This window comes from Parasteatoda tepidariorum, chromosome 10 (assembly GCF_982258835.1).
Source record: "Parasteatoda tepidariorum strain Cologne lab strain chromosome 10, Ptep-v5.0, whole genome shotgun sequence".
Classification (NCBI taxonomy): domain Eukaryota; kingdom Metazoa; phylum Arthropoda; class Arachnida; order Araneae; family Theridiidae; genus Parasteatoda; species Parasteatoda tepidariorum.
In genome coordinates this window covers 95722012-95738988 of record NC_141764.1, presented here as the reverse complement: position 1 = coordinate 95738988, position 16977 = coordinate 95722012, and the positions used below count along the sequence as shown (strand labels likewise).

Below are 16977 nucleotides of genomic sequence, written 5' to 3'. Positions count from 1 at the left end.
AGTCAAATTTAATAGAGTTGCTAGCACGCTATTTAGTCACATGACATTCCCTTACTATTTCTATTTTTTCTTAAGCTACTTTATGAAATGTTTCAGATTTTAGTTCATTCTGATAAATTTGAAAATGCGAAAGGGCTTGATTATAAATCTTATTTATTCGGTCAGTTTCGCAGTTTTCCCGCTTAATTCCGTTTCAATTTTAATTCCGCTCATTTTTTGGAGCTTCGTTCTGAATTTCTTAAACTTTTGAAAAGTTTATCGTTTAACGGTGAACTGTTGTTACTTTTTTAACGTCTGATTTTTCGATTAATTCAATTTATAGTTTTATCTTGAGGTCATTATTCTTTATTGAATAGCAATTCTTTTATCTATATTTCAAATGACAGAAAATTAAACTGCAATAAAAAAGTTAAACTCTTAAGGAATAATAAAATACGATTCGGAATTTCGTAAACTTAGGGAACATTCTTATTTAATGTAGTTTTATAGTTCTACCTGAAATTCACCAATCAATTTCTAAATATATATTTAATATGAATTTATATTTCGATGAAAAAGTGACAAAATCAATAATGTGAGTGCAGCGTTCGGATATATTTTGTATTAAAATGAAAAGTTTGTTTTCAAATCATTTGAATTCCACACAAAATAGTTTATTAAGGAAGTAACATCTCCACTCTTCTCTTAAGATGGAAACCGATTAAACTTTTCAAAGTGTTTTCGAACTTCATCGCAGAATAGTTAGGAGTTCCAAAAGCAACGTTTCGAGAAACTGACCCATCGTTTCTCTACTGGTGACTGATAACTTCGACAGGCAGAAAACGTTTTATGAACAACAGGAGTGCTGCACACCTCTTCTTTCCGAATTATTTTATTTACACACAGCATAATGGTCAAATATTTTTTGAAATTAAACAGTACATGAAGATGAACTTTAATACTTTAATTTATAATTTGTTTTCAGTGCTTATGCCACGTTTGGTGAAAAAGCTTGGTTTTAAAGTCTTTAATCCTTCAATCATGAATTTTTTCAAAAGTGTAACGCTGAATATTGTACAAGAAAGGAAGAGGACTGGACAGGTAATTATTAATAAGTTCATATTTATTTCATGAAATAAACCTTGAACTAAGTCTTTCAATCTATTTGTTCAGTTTTCATAAAATTCTTTCTATCATGTGTTGATTTGGGATTGGAATTCTTAACAAATTTTAATAAAATTATCAAAATTTCTTTAATAAAATTATTAAAATTTCACCGTTAAAATTTTCATTCTAAAATTATGGTAAAACAATCATCATCATTCTGTCCATCCAATTAACCAAAAAGCTTAAGGTAAAGGACATTTTTACCTTTACGATTTTAGACAGTTTATAATTAGTATGATTATAAAACCATGAATATTAAACTATACAGTTTTTAAACCATTTAGACCTAGCATGGTTTCAAAACCGTAAAAAATAAATTTAACTTGACATAACCTTTCATGTACTACAGGAAATGGTCTGACAGATGAGACTGGTGAGACTGACAGGTTAGTCCTCTCTATAATAAATAGACAGTTGTAAGGAACTAAGCGGTTATATTTGTTGGCATTAGTTGGTGCGATAAAATTCTGTTTGTTTAACCGTATAGATGTAAAAGCGGTTAATAAACGGTTTTTCTCACAATTAACAGTTTAATTACCATCTTATTTATGATTATTTGACTGCTACAAAATGTTTTGTTAAAAAGCATTTGCTTTGCAAAGCGTCTCCAGAATCCTTTTAAATACATATTTTTTACTGAATTTCTGAACACTTCTATCAACTATTTTACACCGTGACAGTATATTGGCATTTGAAAAAACTAGTATTTAATCAATTTTCCGAAACATTTTCCATTCCAATTTTATGAAATTTTCTCTAGGTCATGATATTTATTAGCAGATGATGGATATGACTCATCATAGCGTAAAAAACAATAAATAGTAAAATAAAAACCTGACCAGTTGGTTTAGCGACTTTTTTAAATTTACGTTTCTTTTCAAAAACAAAAATGGCGAGCGAAAGAGTTTGGAAGTAGGGAAAATATTATTGCAATAGATTAATAATGTAGGGGAGAGGGGGGCACATGTGAACAAATTTTTTTATTTCTTCATTTTTCAAAAAATATCATAAATTTCTCGCAGTAAAGAAGTTCATATGTTTAAATAGTCTTTTCTTTGTCTTATGGAATTTTTTGAGATTTTTCAATAAAATATTTCTTTACTTTATGATATTTTAAAAAAATGACTTCAATTGTTCACATGTGCCCCTATTGGGAGCACATGTGAACATACCTGGGGCACATATGAACAAGATTAAGAACACAAAGCAATCATCATATTTCAAGGAAAAAAAATCTTTAATATGACAGATATAGATACGTATTATACCGAAGGGGTTGTAGCTTACTATGTGAATTTAAACTGTACAACAGTACTGTCAATAAGAAAATAATTTTTCAGCTGTACAATAATTTTTTCCTTGTGGGGTTTTTCGCAACTTCAAGTTCCTCAGGAGTTGTAATGGGCCTTTTTCTTTCCTCTCTGATACTCTTTCATGCTTTTTTTTTTTCATTTTTCTATCTTTTCATCTGTAGTTTAGCAATTCTATCTTTCTCAGGTGTATCAGTTAATATGCGTGATGCGCGATCAACCATTTAATAAAAAAATTTTTTTTAAAGGAAAAATTAATAAATTAATAATGGAAAATTAAATAATAATTATTTTAAATGCATACATATTTTTTAAACTTATAATATCATGAGGATAATAATCTTAATACTATGTAGGGGCACTTGTGAACTGTTCACATCTGCCCCAGATGATTTGTTCACAAGTGCCCCATCATCCTTCTTAAACTTTACTTGAAAAATAAGGAATTTTTAATTGAGTAAAAAAAAAATTAGTTGTTATAAACTTACCTGAATGTTCATATAATGGTCTGCAATAGTTAATTTCAGTTTATTAGTTGATTTATACTATGCTCTCACTTGAAGAAGCTAGTGTTTATAATATATACAACACTAGCTGATACAAAGAAATTGTCAGAATAGAACAACAAAATGTCTCATTGTTCTGAAAGTTTCGCAGAGAGGTAGGACTAGTACTGCCATCAATTGAAAATTTTTCAAGATTTTTTATTTCAAATCATATCGGTAAAACATACCATGTTCACATGTGCCCCCTGTTCACAAGTGCCCCCTCTCCCCTAAATATATTAGTATTGGGATCTGAAATTACACAAGGTACAGAGCTTAAAAAGAAAGTAGAAAGCAATCGAAAGAAATATTCACTTATCATAAGCAAACCTATCCTAACATTTTTTTCCATACAGATGTTTTTTTACTAATTAACCATTTTTTTTGATTGCCCATTTGTAGGTTATAAGCAGACCTGAATTTAAGATTAGTCAAAAAACTTCAAGATGAACAAATATGTTTTATATGTGGCATTCTTTTGATAACTGTAAGTCACTTTCAACTTCATAATTTAATATCACCGGTTCTTTAAACTCCATTCTCACTGTAATGTTTCGAAGCTTAATGGAAAGATGTAATTATAGACATTTCTTATTACAAATAAATATTTTTTTTTACTGAATTACTTGTATTGGTCGAATAGTATGACTCACCTGTTCATCGCCTAAGCTGAACGGTTGCTTAAAAACTAGCTTAAGCTAACAGTTTAGATAAAAATTTTTTCAATGCTAGAAATTTCTTTGTGTTATTACTCACATTTTGGATTAGTAAAATGCTAACATTTATTTTTCAGACAAGGAATGATTTCCTGCAGTTGCTTGTAGATTCAGCAAACCAAGCAGCAAAAGAAGAAAAATTGGATGAGGCAGATGATCTTGCTGCCAACTATGTAGACGAATCAAAAGACCATGCAATTTTTAAGACTGTTACTACAAAACGTAAGCTAGTGTTGAATGTATTCGCTACAGAGTATATTTGCCCTCTAGAAATTAAGAATTACTCAAAGGAAAAGCTGACACGTATGATAGTATAAGAAATGCACCAGCGCCAACTTTATTGGATATAAAGGAAGGTAGGATAAACGCTCCGTGAACTGTGCACAACTGATAAACAAGAATGCGTGAGAGTATTTAAAGCAAATGTAAAGTCATGTAGAGGATAGATGTGCTCAAAACTTAGTGAGCAGTAGTGTGGTTTATAGTGAGAAAAGGGATTGACACATTTCTCTACTCAGATAAAGTAATGCTACGCAGATGTCCTTGATTGTATGTCTTTGATTGATTCTAATTATTTCATTAATAGTTGCAATGGCTTGGTTGGATATCATGGTGTTCGCTTGCTCAAGTCATTGGTATCTTTGATGTTTGTCATCTATGAAATCTCACGCCATTTGTTAACATCGTATGAGACAGGGATGACCAGCATTCGGAGTTATGCTCATCGTCTGCTACTAAAAACAGTACTACGTCTTATGTCTTTGCTCTTGACGCATTTACTTTGTGCATTCGTTTTAAATGCTATTACGTGAAATTTTACGAAATATGCGGTGAGATTTTCTACCTTCTTTCATAACTTTAAATAATGGTGCTGCTATTGCTACTTAATTTTTGGCATTATTATTATTCATTTGAGCAATCTTCGTAAAATTTTTTAATTATTTAAAAAAAGTCGGAGGAGCGTTTTTTATTTTATTCATGAGAGGAACTTAAGGGTAAAACATTATCATGTAGTTTGAATAAAAACTTCAAAAAGTGATTTTCTCAATGTCACTTCTAAAATAACTCCCATAAAAGTAATAGAATAATTAACTAATAAATTTACTTGAAATATGTTCTGATTAATGGCAATTTATTGGTATTAATATTATATAATGTGTTATTTTCATTTCAAAGCTCTACACAATTTTTAAATATGAGCCATTTTTTCTGTACCTTTTGTGATATGTAATTAATGGAAGATGGTATAATCTTTTTTAAACTTAGGTGAGTTACTATATAATTTATAATACGGTTGAACTTTTTCTACCTTTTCCAACTATAGGCTATCACTTTTGTCCCCATCGTTCTGGTAATGAATTGGGAGAAAAAATTCCATTCCCTTTTTTGTTTTATTCTGAAACAGGCAGGATGAATAACTGAAAAATCATTTTTATAAACAAACTTTAATAAGACTTTTATAACCTAGTTCGAAATTAATATTTGGCAAACACAGTTCTCTATTTGCCGAATTCTATGACATACATTCAGCGAATATATTCAATTTAACAAAAATAAAAAATATTAAAATTTTACGATTTTCAAAAAATTTTTTGTCCTGTTGAATGATATTAAAAAAGAATACACAATGAGTAATTACCAGAAGTAAGTCTAAAAATCTATCTCGAATTATAAATAGTTAAGTAAAATAAAGACAAAAATCAATTAAAGTAAGAAAAAAGACAAAATTTGGCATATTCAATATTCATAACAATTATTATTTTAATACAAACGTTTACTCGTTGTAAAAGCGTTATTTATTAAAAATGAAACTCGCCATTATTTAAAAGGATTCAGTATTAAAACCTGTCATTTTCATTGTTCATATCTAAACTATCTTGTAAAAAAATATACTGTATTAAGGATTCGTTATCAACATTTGTCATATTCATAAAAAAGTTACTTTACTTTAAACATTTAATTTAAGCCAAACAGAAATTGTGGGATAAACATTTAACATTTTCATTAAAATAATAGTTATATAAAAAACAGGTTTTTCAGAATCCTTTTGTATAAATGTATTTTCTTTTTAAATTAAAATTTTCTAAGATGTCAAGGATATTTTCTTGAATCAAACTTCATGAAAAATAATAATGAGTTTCATATAAAAAATTGCTTGGAATAGTAAATTTTTATATGAAACTCATTATTTAAATTTTTAGGTGTAGAATTACTAACATTTTAATATTTATTATAGGATATAAAAGGGATAAAGTTAATTTTTAATGCCTAATCCTGCACTGCTTTTAGATTTGTTAATGGATGGGTGTTTAACTCAGTTTTCTACAGTTTTGCTACTTAGTTATCACAGAACTCTAAAAGTTTCATGGCTTATAACATTCTTATATCTAACTCCTGACAAATTTTGTGAACTGGAACAGAAAATTTTTTACTAACTAGTTAAAAGATAAAAAAAAAAGGATTAAGATAGTTTTTAATGAATAATACTGTATTGAATAAAAATGATTGCTTTTAGGTATGTCTATGGATGAGCTTGTAGCTCAGTGTGTTATCTTTTTTCTGGCTGGTTATCACACCACTGCAACAACTTTAGGACTCACAACTTATTTACTTGCTATGAACCCAGACGTGCAGGAAAAAGTGTTCAAAGAAATATCAGAAGCTGTGAAGGAAACTAATGTAACTCACAATAATTATTAAAAATTATTTAAATTAGACATTTTCATTCCTAATTTATAACTTACTTTCTGGTTTGCAGTGATTAATTTCAGTATGTTATACTTATAGTTAAATATCTCAATAATTAATATTTGTTCTAATGATATGATTTTGAGTGTCTGAGCAAGTGAGAAACCGATTCAAACATAGTTAATAGTTTTTGAGCGAATACAATGAAAATTTAAATGAGAAATAAATAGTTTTGAGTACTTTTTTAGAGTTATGCATTACGAAGTTTTTGAAATTTCATTACTCAGAAACTATTCAATTGATTTCACTTGAATGAGAGGTTAGAAACTATTATAAGAAGTTAGATTCAGTAAAACAAAATAGACTTGCTTTGTTGAAAAAGTTTTAAAATAATATCTTCTAAAAAGGTGACATTTTTAGACAATTTTATAAAGAACTTTCAAAAATGTGGTCTATAAAATACGAGTCTTATTCAAGAGTGCTGGAAATAGTAGATCATTGCTCCGATTCACACTCACTTTGATGGAAGTTCTTGGGCAAGAAAACTATTGGATATTTATTTCGACGCTAAATTGAATAAGACAAAAACCAAGTCGATAGAAGTACAAGCTTAGAAGTTATGACTGTTTACTATGTTCCGGACAAAACGCGATTTGCTCATTCAAGAATGCCCGGTCAAGAATGTAAATTTTTTATGTTGACCATTTTACTACTTTTTTAATATCTTTCGTATTTCTAATAACTTTTACTTGACAGAAAAAAAATTGCAGTGGTATGTTTTTTCACATACCGGGTGGTACGGTGAGACCCCAATCTTTTAATTTTTGTTTCATTAAAAAGTTAATTTTCTAATATTGCCCCTTTTGTTTTCTTTTTTAATTTAAAAATATATATCTTCTAGTTTAAAAATATAAAAAAATAGACAAGTTTTCAAAGTAAAATTCAAAAATTTACTTTTTTACTTTTTCTTAAATGGCTACAACCCACAGCAGTTAGTTGCGGGTAATGCAGATAGTAATTTTTAAAGAATGAAGTTATGATTAGACAGAGCCAATAATACGTGCTAATGATTTTTTCTTCCAACTTTGGCTGATGCCTTCATGCCACTTCGCGATCTGGCCGGCCAATTCCCAAAATCAAGAAAAGATCCGACATTGGCCAGCCATCCTATGCCACTTCGCGTTCTGATCGGCCACTTCGCGAAGTAGCCGAATTCAGGCTTTGGCCGTAACATACATATGCATCTATCTATCTATCTATATGTATATATTTGGAAATATTGTCAAAGAAAATTCAATTTTCTAAAAGGGAAATAAATTTTAATATTAAATTAAAATTGGTCTACGCAGAAACACTCTATTTTTATGCTTAATTGAATGATGAGAATAAAACCAAGTTGATAGGACTGATAGTTTCGAAGTTATAAGATTTTTGAAAATGCCATACATCAAAAATGCTATTTTTTGTTTCTCCTATTTATGGTTCCTACATTGCAATCTAGACAAATGAGGCATTATCATGTACTTTATTACATTAAATTCAGTAAAATTGTTAATAAGCTGATGGAACTAATAGCTTTAAAGCTATAAAGTTTTGCTTAATAGAAATGTATAAGTGAAAAGCATATATTTTAAACAGTCATAACTTCTAACTTTTACTTCCATCGACTAGGTTCTTGTCTTATTCAATTTAGCATAAAAATAAATATCCAATAGTTTTCTTGCCCAAGAACTTGCATCAAAGTGGGTATGAATCTGAGCAATGATCAACTTTTTCCAGCACTTTATTGTTATATTTTGATCTATTTAAATACAATGATGAATAGATTTAATAATATAGTAAAAAATTACATTTAAAAAAAAAAAGTTTTTTCTAAGCGCATTGCAAAATTGCTTTAAATATCAATTTCAAAACTGTTTTAGTTATGCATATCTGACAAAATAAGTAATTATTGTAAAGAATCTAACAATTATTATAAAAAAAAGTTAAATCTAGGGGGTCAAATTTCAAAACTATGAAAAAAACCCAAAAAGTGAAAGTCGTTAAAGGTATATATGTACCTTAACATAAAACAATTAATTAAAATACACATTGAAATATATTTAAATAAGTATACTCTCTCCTAATCTCTCTAAATGGATATATCGTATACAGATTTCATTATACTACGAGATTTCCTTTGACTACTACGCAGTCATAAATTTTGTTATACGATATTAAGATACACACATATGTGGACCTGCATGCTCCTGACTGTGTTATTTTTAAATATTAAGTAAATATGAATGAATAACTGCATTCAAATGACAGAACTACTAAGTCGAAAGAAAAAAAAATTATTTTCAGAATAACTAAATTATATAATATTTAAAATTACTATCGTTTTCGAGCATGTGGATTTCAAAAATCACTTTTATTTTTTAGAAATTCCACCCTAATAACTTAGATGTAATCCATCCTCCGAAAGATATATATATATATATGTATATATGTGTAATATATGCAAGGATTAACAAACGAAAAACGTTAATAATTGCTTGTAATAAACGTAAAAAATGTTTTTAAAAATATATAAATTTATCTAAGTCGAAATTGAAATTTTATTTACCCTCGGATAAAATAATTGCCTCGACAATTTTTTTTAGAAATAATTAGTTTAAACAAATGGGAGAATAGAAAATATTTTGTAATATTTTATGATTTTTTTAATATATAACTATCTTACACATTTTATATGATATTTTTCTTGTTTGTAACAATTCTATTTAATTTTTAGGGTGAATTAAAATACGAATCTGTTCAAAAAATGAAGTATCTTGACAATGTTGTATCAGAAGTACTCAGAATTTATTCTCCTGCTTCTAGGTAGATACATTTATACGTTATTCAAACTTTCAAAATAATCGCAAAACTCTAATGGTATTGCTGGAATATCGATTCATATTTTCGATTTCTTGTCGTTAAAACAGTTAATTTACATATCAGTTACGATGGAATATTTCCGCTTTTTTTTCTCTTTCACAAGTTTTGTATTTTTATTTTATATATTATCTACAAAAATGACTGAAAAAAAAGCAAGAATGACTTCCCATCTTCTGAATAAGAATCATATTTAATAAGTATGAAAATAAAGGATTTAAAAAGTAAAATATTAAATGTTTGAGTCAAATTTAGCATGCTAGTTTTCAAGAATCCAAGCACATAAAAATGAAAGTTGTGTGCCCCGTATAATCAATTGAAGCGTTTATCAGGCTGCAATAAAGTTAGGCACGGAAAAGGTGAGTGTCAACTTCTGAACATTCTACTCCGAATAGTATAAACGGGATGTGGAAAAACGAAAATTACGGTATAATATTTTACGGCAAAAATGGATTTTACGGTAAAATATATTTTACGGAGGATGCGCACCAGTACTTTATACAGTAATTTGATCCAGAATTTTTTACTGAGTTGTCTTGTTATCGGAATGCGATGAAAACTAGGTTAACACAAGTTAGTCGGGATAAATAGCGTCAATTTTGTTTGGTCAAATGATATTATCTATAGTTAGATTCTTCCAGCAATCAAGAAGTTTTAATGATTTCATTCCCGACTTCCTTAAGAATTATTCGTTGACCTTCTTTTTCTTATTATAATATTCTTTTAGTTTTCTTCCTTTACATATTAATTTGAAATCCAGAAAATATTTACTTTTCGACATAGTTTCTGAAAAGAATATGAGGAGCACTCCGTATCCTTACATTTCGTTCTCTTTAGCCTCAATTATTTTAAGAAAGATTTTTTGTTTTACATTCGTGTTTCTGTTTACGACATACTTTTTTTTCAGACTGGAAAGAACTGTAGACACCGATTATAAACTAGGTGATACTGGATTAACTATTCCGAAGGGAATGGTTGTCGGCATCCCAGTCCATGCAATGCATAGAGATCCTAAGTTTTTTCCAAATCCTGAAAAATTTGATCCAGACCGGTAAGCAATGCCTATTTTATCTATTGAATATCTATGTTATAGGTTAACGCGTTTTTCATTTGGAATATATAGTCTTCAGCATTTTCTAACCTGTCTGACATTTATAGGTTTATTAAAATCAGGTTATATGTTTTTTTGATGATTTAGAAATATGCGAAAAATTACACAATTCAAATGAATCTCATCAAGTGCCCTAAATTTATTGCCTCTAGAAGCAATGAAGGATATATTTTCTAGTTTTGAAAGTATGTGGGCTGGCAACAATGAGCCTAAAAATTGTCAAGCTGATAAGAAAATATAATGGACTTTTCTAATAAGTCTTGATAGCAGATGCCGTTTGCTAAGTCCCAGATGATTAAAATAGCTTGCGGCATCTATACCGTATTTAAACAATTTTGAAAGAATAAATAAATTTCTTAATTTGACGAAAAGTTTAAAATAAAAAACTAATTCTGAAAATGAATCACAGACTTAAATTGTTCGCTTTTCACCCTAATAGTAATATTTAATTTCACATTTTTTGTTGTATATTTCTTTTTGTGTAAACAATAATTTTCAACAATAGTGTACAAGCGCGGAAACGACCGGGAGCAATGTAATTCTAAGCCAAATTTTCAATTTGTTAAGAAGAGCGTTTTTGGTTAAAAAAAACAACAACAACCTGACTCCATTGTAGCAGTATGATGTTTCAAAGTATTATGCTGCCATCTGATGAACGTTCAAAATGCTTGCAAAATACTTAAATGGTAACAATATTAAGGAACAACTTGGTTTAAAAATATCACAATTAGAAAAAGCATGGCTTATTACTATATTGGTCCAAATCCTTACACTGTTAGAATTTTCATTCTAAAATTTGGTAAAATAACCGGCAACAGTCTGTCCATCCTCATAACCGGAAAGTTTACTGTTAAAACATTTTTTTATCTTTACAGTTTTGAAACCGCTTACAACTAGTCTGTTTAAAAATACGAAACTGTGTGTTTTTCTAATAATTTACAATTGGCATAGTTTAAATATAGTATAAAAGAACTTTAACTGGACATTGGAGATAGTTTAGCAGATTTGTGATGATGCCATCTATGCGTGAATGAGAGCATGACATTCAAACAGTCCAGGGTCACGAATTGGGAAGGACAGGACACTGCAAACTCTTCATGTGAAAGAAAGGGATGATGGTGTCATTGTTAGGACTTGAACCCCAGTTCTATCGGTCATGAGATTGACAGATTGGTCATCTGGACTATAATATGTACTCATCTGCAAGTAACTAAGTGGCTTCCTTAGATGCGCCTTGTTGGTGCGATAATATTCTTGTTTAACTATATTAGGTGAAAGTATTCAATAAACGGTTTTTCTGACAGTTAACAGTTTGAATATCATCTTATTTATGGTTATTTGGCTGTTTTGTTTGAATATGGTGTAATGATGCTATCACAATACCCTCAGTTTTCAACTTTATGGCATTCGCCTAAATTTATAATATTACTTTTGTGACTGTGCCTTTCATCTAGCTTTTTTGACTGTGACCACTAGCCTTCCTAAGTCAGTTGGAACGCTCACATTTGATTTCAGTTGCTGTAGGAACTAGGTGATCTTTTTCTTGAAGACCTGAGTTCCTTTTCTGCATGCTCAGGAGATAAAGTTCATTCTGTAATATTTAATTATTTATGTGTTACTAAATCTTGCATTTATGCAGGTTTAGTAATTCGAATATATTGATCATTTTTCAAATATTAATTTTGAGATAATGACAGAGCATGCAGAGAAAGAGACACGCGTTCCCTTCGAAGCTCAAGATTTGATTCAACAGTACCAACACCTCTTCTTAAAAATTGTGTGACGTGAAGAGATGTTAAAATAAAAGATAATAGATTCAGAACATGATCGTCATCATTTGTTCCATATGTTTCTGACCTGTTTTGTACTTCACTGTAGCTGGCCTAGAGCAGCAATACCTCATATTGTGAAATAACAACTAAATAAATTGTTATTCAATTATTTTATCCGAGAAATTTCTATCAATTTAATATTTATTTTACGTACTTAGATATTAGAGATAATCTAAATACAAGTTTTCATATGCCTTTTGCTCTAGAATTTTATTTCAGAAACCCATTACATTATAATTTTAAAAATAAATATTCCAATTACAGATTTAGTTTAGAAGAAAGAGAGAAGCAAGTTCCATATTCATATCTTCCCTTTGGTGCTGGGCCCAGGAATTGTGTTGGAATGCGTTTCGCCCTTTTGGAATTGAAAGTCTGCTTAATCTACACATTCAGTGCCTTCCAAGCTCAAAGATGTTCCAAAACACAGGTATATATTTACAGATGTACTTTAAAATTGTTTGGTATAATTCAAAAATGAATTTGAAAGATACCAATATGTTTTACGCAAAAAAATAATTTTTCGGACAGTTTCGCATTCATGATGTTAAATAATATAGAGTGAATAAATTCTTGCAATTTCAGCATTCTTTCACAGATTTTTCTTTTTGATTTCAATTTTTGTGTAAAAAAATGACAATAATGGTCTTAAGAAATTTGTGAACAAGATCAACACATTTCAGAGAAACTGTTAACTATTGTTGCATTCTATATAACTTGAATTGTAGTGTGATAAATGTTTTTCACATTTTTTCAAATACTAAGTTTCAAAGTTTGTTTACAGCTAGGAATTAGAATTTTTTTTCAAAATGGCAGTAAATTTTTAACCAGGTTCCGTTTTAAAGTATGTGTCAGCTTTTTGTATTAAAATGATCTATTATTCGATATCACGAAAGAAAACCGATATAGTTCTGGTCGGCTATGTAGAGTTAAAAATTGCATAAAAATAGCAGAAATTCTATACGGTAATCGGAGATTAATTAAATGCAACTTTAGAAGAAATTACAACTTATTCAGAATTTTTGTCAATATTCAATTTACACTTTTGCTTAGAAATAATAAAAAAATATTGTGAAATTCATAAAAAATGTTAAAAAATTAAGGTATCAGAAACTCATGATCCTACATTGTAGTTAATTTGTAGATCCATAATGTCATAAAAGATGAAAATTAGATGAATAGTTGCGATCACAATAGAATGAATTGTAAAAGGTAGTAATTCATATTTAATAATTGCTGATAAAGAGCAGAACTAATTCAGAGAACTAATTCAATTTCGAACCCAATTCAGAAGAAAATGTAGTTCCTGGATCAAGCAAAGAGACAAATTAACCTTCGTGCAGGAAATTTTGATGGAACTAGCGTGCATTTGCGTTGCATGGAAAAGAAATCCTCGAATACCCCCACGGTAAGCCCGACGACAAGGGGATTGTAATCCATAATCTGTCTAACAGTAAGAAAATTTTACCGCAACATTGCGATCGGTGAGAACCGGGAACAGAATTCGTATCAACCAGTTACAGCTGGGATTTGAACTTGGGACACCTCAGTTGGAAGTTTTCCCCTGAGTTACCGTGGCTCCAAGACAGTATCTTATAACTGGCATTGAACAGCTGACCCAATTTTGAGTTTACGTTTATCATTGTTCAACACCATAGACTTGTAATTTTGAACCCGACCCAGGAGACTGGGGAATTCCTGGATCAAGTATTGGGACAAACTATCTTCCGTAAAAGTTTTTTTGACGGAACTAACTAACATTTGCTTGACGTTGAGAAGAAAACCACGAGCATATCGACCTTTTTACTACTTCAATATGAAACAAGGTTAGAGTTAATTTTCAAATGTATTTGTTGATTCAGTTTTTGTCTGTGAAGTAACTTTCTGTTCTGTGCTCGTGTATTCAGTTGTGTGCAACATACTTTATTCAGTGTTTTTGTTTCAGGTACCTATACAATTTAAGAGCTCAGGTGGACTTTTGTCACCAAAACCAATTGAATTAATCATGGAACCTCGTGCAAATTGCCCTCTGAAATCATAAGATTCAACAATGCAAGTCATCATTTCAATTGCGCGACCTTCACTCGAAATTCTGCTCATATACATACATTTATTGAAATAATGTTATTATTAATGCAATAAAGTATATTTTTGCCGTATTTTGGTAATTTTTCATTTCAAAAAAGTATAATTGTATTTTTTTAAAAAAAGCACTGGAATATAATAACTCCCTTTTAAAAAAAAACTATTTTGAATTTAATTTGTTGAATTTAATCATTACTTTCATTGACTTTAACCTTTGGAGTTTTTAATAATGAATAATTGAATTTTAATTAACTATTGTGTATTCTATCTAGTGTTATTTTCAGAAGCACTTCAAAATTCATTAGCGTTTCAGTTGTTTTTATCAGATTTTGTAATCTCTGTGTTATCAGTGAGAAGTATCACACCTCCAAAGATGGGATTGATCAGAATACGAAATCAAATTTTAGATGATAAGACTTTTTTGATGAAGTTCTTCTTATTGTGCAATATTGTTATTAAGTTTGCCCACAAATTTTTTGAAATTTATTTGCTCAAGGAATTATTAATAAGGGATTATAATTATATTAGTGGTCACAAAAACTTTCATAGAGTAAAGTGATCGATTTGTATAGAAATGAATTATACCAGGAAACACCGTTTTATTTCTACAAATCAGGGCTAGATATATACCCTTAGCTTAAAATTTTCACCTTGTCTTTCACTGAATTTGTTATTAAAATATAAAAACAGTTAAAATAGTACTTGGGATTTGAGGCTTGGAGAATATGAAATGGTTTCTTTCAATATTAATTTTATTATTTTTATAAGAATATATCAAATTTAGAACAATGATTATAAGTTGAAGAAAAATTTAGTAGTAAAAGGAGTGCAAATTGGGACATACCTTTCAGTAAATTCTTTAACATTAATGTAATTTTCTGTTCTAGTCCATAAAAAGCTTGAAATTGTTAATAGAAGCCCCAAATTTTTTTTTTATGAATACATAAGAAAAGATAAAAAGACCAATACTTGCAAATTAAAAGTATTCCATAATTTTTTTAAAAATGCTGTAAGGGAAGACGCGAACAATATTAATCTGCTTCAAATAATATCATTTTTGTCATTAATATATGAGACATTCGGAACCTACGGTTTTTATTTTCTGAAACTTTAAAATCATCTAAAAAATACTTTCCTTCAGGTTGCGGGTTCCATTTATTCAGAGAATAATGTAGTTCAACGTTTTTAATATCATTTTATTGACTTCGATGTCCTCGAAATTTTCCTATTGTTCTAATGTTCACAGAGTGTAGAAGATAGAAAGTACGAAGTACAGAAGATAATATTTCATATTATCTTCTATACTTCGATGCTATAAAGACGTGTATTTTATTAATAACATAATACTGTATTTTACATAACCCTATTGATTATTGAATTTTAATGAGATGATTTAAAATGTGCAGTGCGAAAAAAGACCACTCTGATCAATTTTTAATCCAATGATCGGATCTTCATGTTCGGGGACTTTGTTTTAAGGGTTCGAGGGGAGAAAAACCTCAAATATGCTGATTAATTAGTACAAACGATAATTGAAATTACGAAATCAGACACAAAAAAGCATTTCTAATTTTTTTTTTTTTTTACGGATTCGGATTTTTAACCCCAAAATATGTTTGATAACCTCGATGTGAGAAATATAGTTTCTATAGTTTGCTCAGGAGTTCGTTTCATATAAATTTTTTTTCACTTATTTCTCCATGACTAGAGAATTTCTTTTAAATGAATTGAAATATTTTTGCACACAATTATGAAATTCATTTATCCAAAGACTACTTGCTACTTACTTATTACTTGCGAAACAAACTTTTAGTGAATATTTGTTTTTATTACTTTATTTGCGAAATGAGTTTTTTAAAATTAGATTTATCTGGAACTGTGCAACTGATTTTGTTTCCCTTATCACGCAAGAAATTTTGAACTCAACTAGAAGGAAAAGATAGTTATAGACTTAACATTCTTCCAATGGACTTCCCCAGATATTAACCTACAATATACAACTAGAATGGGGCGAAGCCTTACAACTGTTTTGTTTTCAATGTAAATATTTGCTTCAAAACGGGACGATTTCCGGAGCCAGAAAAGTGAAAGCATCTTCCAACACTTCAAAGTCGGTTTTTGTCTATATCAAGAAAAGATATGAGGCAAATATTTAAATTTTTTTGCTTCACTACCTCACAAAATTAAAAGTTGACTACTTGTCCATTATTCTATATGAAATGAAAAAAAAATCTCCAACACCACTTATAGTTGACCTGATGACAATAACACTTTAATCAATGACTTGTCTATTTCTGGATATATTTATTACCAGAAACTGAAGAAGAAATAATTTTCAAATAACAATAAATTTGACCCAAAGGTGGATCGTCAGTTTCAGATGATCGATAGCTTAATCGTAGTTTCTACAATCAGCTATATTGAAATATTAAGTTTTTTTCTTCAAATTGGTATATAGAGTTCATATGGTATTTTCCAATAAATATTTACTATTGTTTTAGAATTCTTGACAAAAAGTAAAGGAGTTAGATTCCACATTGCAGGGACATCAATAAGGGTACAAAAGAAAACCTTGACATCGAAGAAATAATTATCAACACTACTTTCATGAAAAATATACAGCAGCAG

At 29.3% G+C, this 16977-nt stretch overlaps 1 protein-coding gene across 1 annotated transcript in view; it reads left to right on the top strand.

Annotated features, from left to right (window-relative positions):
- The window catches only part of LOC139426240 (cytochrome P450 3A21), a 75098-nt gene extending 60675 nt beyond the window's left edge, over positions 1–14423 (top strand). Inside the window, exons 9-15 of the mRNA XM_071184309.2 lie at positions 965–1080; positions 3795–3939; positions 6233–6396; positions 9182–9270; positions 10232–10375; positions 12532–12694; positions 14210–14423. Coding sequence (XP_071040410.2) covers positions 965–1080; positions 3795–3939; positions 6233–6396; positions 9182–9270; positions 10232–10375; positions 12532–12694; positions 14210–14305 — 917 coding nt within the window. The 3' untranslated portion in view covers positions 14306–14423. The remainder of the gene's footprint in view (positions 1–964; positions 1081–3794; positions 3940–6232; positions 6397–9181; positions 9271–10231; positions 10376–12531; positions 12695–14209) is intronic.
- Positions 14424–16977: the final 2554 nt, after the last annotated feature.